Source organism: Chenopodium quinoa, unplaced genomic scaffold (genome assembly GCF_001683475.1).
Source record: "Chenopodium quinoa cultivar QQ74 unplaced genomic scaffold, ASM168347v1, whole genome shotgun sequence".
Lineage (NCBI taxonomy): Eukaryota > Viridiplantae > Streptophyta > Magnoliopsida > Caryophyllales > Amaranthaceae > Chenopodium > Chenopodium quinoa.
Window position 1 is genome coordinate 313,807 of NW_018743942.1, and position 6,001 is coordinate 319,807.

The following is a 6,001-nucleotide window of genomic DNA, read 5'->3' on the forward strand; positions in this document are numbered from 1 at the left end:
GTTCTTTCCGTTTTTTTTTTGGGAGAGATGCACCATGTGGATCGTGCATCCGCCTGCACGAACCATGCATTGGTTTTCCAGTAGTTGAGAAAGTGGTAAATAAGAGAGAGAAGATTTTTTTTTTTACTGCTTAATAACTTTTGTGACTTACTGTGAAAAGAAATACGCAAAATTACGCTTTTGTCCTAGGTATGGGCTCGTTAGGCCCATCCCTGGTAGTGGTCTATCACTTCTCTTCCCCTCCAACTAAACCCCCGGTAAAATCAGTAGATCCTAGAAATCTTCGAGGTAAAAATGAACCGTCCGCGTCATTAATATTCCTCCCATCTATATTTTTTTTTTGACGGGCCGATCTATATCTTCTTTTTTCACGTTTGCGCTGCCTCGCAACACTTCCTCTACACCCCTCTCCCTCTTTCTCCTCCATTGAAGCGTACTCTGAATTCTCCATTAAAGCAGCTTCTGAGCTTTCTATACTCCATTGAAGCATTTTCTGAGGTAATATATTTTCTTATATTTTTAATCATCGAATATCACTTTCACAATCTGGTGTTAATCGTTAATTTAATTGTCAGTTATAGTCAATTTAGAGTTCCTCTTAAGGTTGATCATCGAACTATAACTATTATTGGGTCAAATTTTCTATTCATATTCTGAAAATTATGATGAGCGATTTCAGTTTCTAGAATTTTGCTATTCGTATTCTGAAAACGGAAGAAATTAACGCAATTTTTCGAGCTTCCTTTGATGATTGGGTCAAATTTGCTGCAAAACCCTTGAATATTAGGACATAACTATGAAAATGGAATTTTTTTAACCCCGGGCTTAGCCGCTCGGGGCAACCATCCCTCCTTCCCTTGCTCATGGACGGGCCTGCAGGATGATCAGGGTCCTGGTTGATCTGATTTTGTACTAAATTATCGCTAAGGGCGATGATAGTTGTTCGTCTTATTCGTGATTGTCGTAGTAGTATTAGTAGCAGTAGTATGTTTTGTTGTTGTATCAGCATTAGAAGATTGTGATCGAGAAGAAAATTCGTCTTGTTGGAAACCGAATCATGCAAACAATGCCTGAGAATTGGTCACTCTTACTACTTTATCAAGTTCATCTTATTTTAGGTAGTGAATATCAATAAGGATATGGAAGATGGTTTGATGTTAGTAACTGTGCCTAACTGCAAGTTTGAGCAATGTTTGTATTGTTATGTGTGTGCGTGATGTGTTGGTATCTTTAGAGTAAGTGAGATGTTTATCGTAACATGATTATCTGGTTTGTTAAAGTTTGCCTATAGTATGGTTTGTTAAAATTAAGCTTTGTAATTCATTTGCAGAAGATAATTTGTGAGATATAATTTTTTTTCTCCACTTTGTATTTTTAAGGTTGATTAAGCTCCAATGTCCATTCTATATCTGTAATTAGAGGTGATACTAAGGTAGGGGTTAAATTCATTATTTGATAGACCTTGTTGACTGCCATGTCCATTCTGTATCTGTACCCAAAGTCATGCAGTCATTCATCCTTTTTAATATGTTTCTTTTATGTTGACTTCCACTGCTGTGTAGATTACCTTGGATTAATTGGCTTTGATGGAAAATTATGTTTCTATTGGTTATTTTTGTGGATAGGAAAGAAGTGCATTTTAGTCACTGGATAAGAAATGATCAATCTAGGTCAAATTTTTTTATCTTGAGATAAAGACATGTCACTTGGAAAATTGGTTTTGATATTCACTCCTAAATTGTGATTTCATGGAGGTTGTTGAATATAGAGTAAAGATACTTCAATTGATTTTAGGTTGGAGTTTTTTTTTCCCCCCTAATCCGCCAATTCACAAAAAAACAACTAAACCTTCATAATAATATGGCATGATGAATGCGATAGGTGATTGTAATTAAGTAAATGTAATCTTACTAAGGGCAAGGTCTTAAATTTGGAAATATATGGTTTTTTTTTTTTTTTTTTATGGGATCTTGGTCATCCTTCTCCGATTTGCCGGGATCCCGGAATCCAGGGAGGTGCTCTTTAAAGCACATGCTTCCAAAAGACGAGTAAGGGACGGAGAGTTTCGGGAACAATTGGACTTGTTCCTTTTGTAAACTAACCTCGTTGTATGTTGAGTTTCTGGAAGATTATTGTTTGGGTTCGACCGGTGTTTGAAAAAGCACGAAGGCGCTGAGGCGCAAGGCAATAGAGGGTAAGCACGTATGTTGGTTAACTTGGTTTGGGCGTGGCGTTTTTGGTTAGGCGCATGTTACTAGGTTAGGCGCATGAGGCGCACCGAAAGTGCACGAGGCGCACATGAAGCAAACTTCGGCTTAATTTTTTAGCTATTCAAGAAGGCGCATTGGAGCACGCCTTAGGTGTACCTAGGTGCAGTATAACCCTTCTTGCTTCAGCATGCTTGGAGCTTTTTTACACATTGGGTTCGACAGCTTGTTATATATATTTCCTCCGTTTCTTTATAGTTGCAACACTTTATTAAAAAGGAAATGTCACATACTTGCGACATATCATAAAAGGAAAGTTTTTTTTTTTACTATTATACCCCTTATTTACTTCCTTCATTAACTGCGAAACACCCACCCACAACATAACATCAATTACAAAGGATTACCATTACTAATCTTTCCCTCCCTTTTATTAACAAACAGACTTTATTTTCAACTATCCTTTTATTTTTCTTGATTGTTCTCCAACTTTCTTCCAACTTCATATGAACATTGATGAACCCTAGTTTCATTTTCACTCACTTTCATTCAAAATTTCTGATCCGGCTTGATTTCCCTCAATTTCGTCATCCTCCCTAAATTCCCGTCATTTATGGCCCTTTGGCTTCATCCTGAACCAAGGAAAGTTGTGCTTGTGAGCGTAGGAAACTGCATGGCGAAGTCCTATCCACGCCCAACAACAATACTCACCTTGGTCTACACTGTAATCTTTCAATTTCTCTTTTTGTTCTTCAAAATCAGATGACCATGACAGGGAAAGAGTGGGCGAAGAAGAACAACGGTGTGGAGACCATATGCTTGAAGGTCTTCCGAATTTAAACTACTGGGCGTGTTTTAGCTCAAATTAGGATACAACAAGCTAATTTTTGTCTTGTTACTTTGATTTGTATGCATTTGACTCGGGAATAGAAATTATATTATGCACTAAATTGTGTAGTGGTATGCGATTCATTTTAATCTACAATTTGAAAGAATCAAAAAATTAATTTGGGGGTAATATTTTTATGCGATTGATTATATTATGCACTCACTTTCAATTAGTCTTTGATTAAACCTGACGTGGGAAGCACTCACTTTCAATTAATCTTTGATTAAACTCATGAACATTACTTGGGGACCATGTGCATATGTTGTAAGCTTACTTTCTTAATTACTGTGCTAAAGGGTGTGTTGCATGTATAAAAAAATACGGAGGAAGTATATAATTAAAACATATGTTCCCTCCATCTCCAAATAAAACTCATTTGCCTATTGCACAAGTATTTAGGAAGGTGAGTATAATAATAAGATAGTGAAGTTTGGTTGTTTAAAGGTGGATATTGAAAACAAGATGGTGGGGTTTGGTTGATAAAATTGAATATAAAATAAGATAGTGAGGTTTGATTCATTTGTTGTTTAAAAATAAATAAACATAGAAAATTTTGGGGTTTGGTTGATTAAAAGTGATTATATTAGATGAAGGTCAATTGGTACTTTTATAGAGACAAGAGTTTTGGATGAAATGGGACTTTACTATGGGGACAGAGAGTAAAATTAATTTTAGTATTCTCACCTAAATTGGTTTTTTGCTTTGGTTGCAGAATTTTTGGTCTTGTTTAGCTGTTGTTGAATTGAATTTGTTGCTTATTGTTGGATATCCAGCAATTTCACATATACATATGACCCTGTTAGTTGCAAAATTGTGATTTTGTATTATCATTTGATTCTGTTAGTGATTAAAATAATTTAGATGTTCCTTATCAATTGCCTGAGCTATTTCTTTTAATTGAGGAACTTGAGTAAATCTTCTCTCGTGTTTTGTGGCTTTGTTTCTTTTTTCTTCTTTGGATGGTTTTGGGGAATTTGAAAGGTTATATTGGTTGGGTAGTCTGTTTCTATAAAATTTTGTTGAGGAGTTTATGATGGCAGTCCAATTCTCTTCTGTCTCTGTCCGTTAGCAAATCATGCTGAATGCTGTAATTTATGGGGGATTTGAAACTGGGAGAAAGCACAAATGCTGTTGGTGCATGTGTGATGTTAGAACATGTTGTTACCTTCAATTTCTTATGAAAGCGAAAAGAAATCTGTGGAGGGAATAGAAAATTTGTTCTGAAGAACTTGTTGAATAGTAAACAGAATAGGGCGAGTATAATACCATTGAGAACCTTGTTTTTTCACAAGGACCATGAACTAAGAGTCTGTTGGTACATGCATATGATTTGCTCTGTGGAAGACAAGAACCATGTTATTTTTACAAGGATCATGAGCCAAGAGTCATTGCTACTTGTGCATAAGAACTATTTGCTACGCGGAAGAAATGTAAAGGTGTTGTATGTTAAGTATTTCTTGTTTGTACATAATATTGTGTGTTTTACGCACACAGTTGCCAAAGTTTTGTCTGAATTCAGTACTTATGATTTAGTTCTGCAGTTGTTTCTATAAAATCCTTCTTCCTCATTGGATTGACTTGGGCTCTTTCTGTGTTTGCCCATTATATAAACTGTGCCAAAAACTGTGCCTTAGATTGCATGTTTTGGTTGCTCTGATATTGTCAGTCTCTTAAGTGTTGATCTAGACATATTTGTGTTGAAAAATCATAAACTCTGTTAATTATTTGAAGTACTTGTATCTTCTGTTGTGTAGGATATATAGCAAAGATACCCCCATAAGTCCAATTATTTTACACAGTGGAAGTTCATAATAGAAGTAAGAAATGCAAGATCCTAGGATGATGAATCAGGCCAATCAGCGGAAGCAGAAGTCACAGAGGCCAATGATTTCACAAGTACCGGAAGACCACATGAGGGGCCTACAAGAAGGCTCACCAATGCCATTTCCTATACGTAGTGCACATAAAACTGCCAGAAAAGGCATAAAGAATGATCCATCATTGTTGTACCAACTGCAAGAGAGATCAAAACCCTCAGCACATCTAGAATCCTCTACTGTTGGAAAAGAATATATAGATCTCCAACGTAAATTCTTCTCATTGGGGAAAGAGAGCAGCCAGTTGGGACTTGAGTTATCAGAGGCTGAAGATGAGATCAAGAGCCTTGAAGATGAGAAGCTTGAACTCTTGGATCAACTTGTCATGTTGGAAGGTCTGGTCGATCCTTCTGAAGTGCAGAATCAGTAGTTGAAGGTCATCTTTTTCGTGTTGAGTTGCTCTTAGTACATTTTAAAGGTATATTCTTCTATCTGTATATGGCTGCATAATGCAAATCGAAGGAGGTCAAACAATTCCATGAGTGATTACTACTAATACCATTCATATAGATATATTTTTCTTAGGTGTGTATATTTTATTGTTTCTTTAACCATGATTGTTAATTCTTCATGGGATCTATATTATTTTGGCTGTTGACTTATGCTGGTGATTTCAGATTGTGCATTCTCTCTCTTACAATATTTTCTATATCTATTTGCCCTTCCCTTTGTCTGTTGACACTTGACAGACACTGGCTTCCTCAGAACAGAGGCACATAAATGTGAAATAAATTTTAGATCTGAAATTCTTTAATTCTACTCGTATTATTTTATCAATTCTAGTTTAATTCATATAATGGCTAGAGATTCTTTGAAGGCAAATTCAGCAACCTCAATCTTTTTCTAAGGAAGTCTATATACACTCTTCATTTCAGTATAACCGACACACTTCTCTCTTTTGGTTGTTTCAGAATAATTACTACGAGTATAACCCATAATTATTAAAATGTTTGACCCACTTAGGCTCCCTTTCCTCAAATGTTTCTTGTTCAATAATGTAAAATAAATTTACAAACTCTATTTCATAT

The 6,001-nt window shown here is 35.8% G+C and overlaps 1 protein-coding gene across 1 annotated transcript; it reads left to right on the forward strand.

Annotated features, from left to right (window-relative positions):
- Positions 1-258: 258 nt before the first annotated feature.
- Positions 259-5,584, forward strand: LOC110688805. The gene is made up of 2 exons (XM_021865559.1): positions 259-498; positions 4,851-5,584. Exon 2 carries the CDS (start codon positions 4,921-4,923, stop codon positions 5,341-5,343), a length of 423 nt encoding a protein of 140 aa, XP_021721251.1. The 5' UTR covers positions 259-498; positions 4,851-4,920; the 3' UTR covers positions 5,344-5,584.
- The last annotated feature ends 417 nt before the right edge of the window (positions 5,585-6,001 follow it).

Coding starts and splice junctions, on each gene's coding strand:
- LOC110688805 (XM_021865559.1), top strand. CDS start 4,921: ATGCAAGATCCTAGGATGATGAATCAGGCCAATCAGCGGAAGCAGAAG.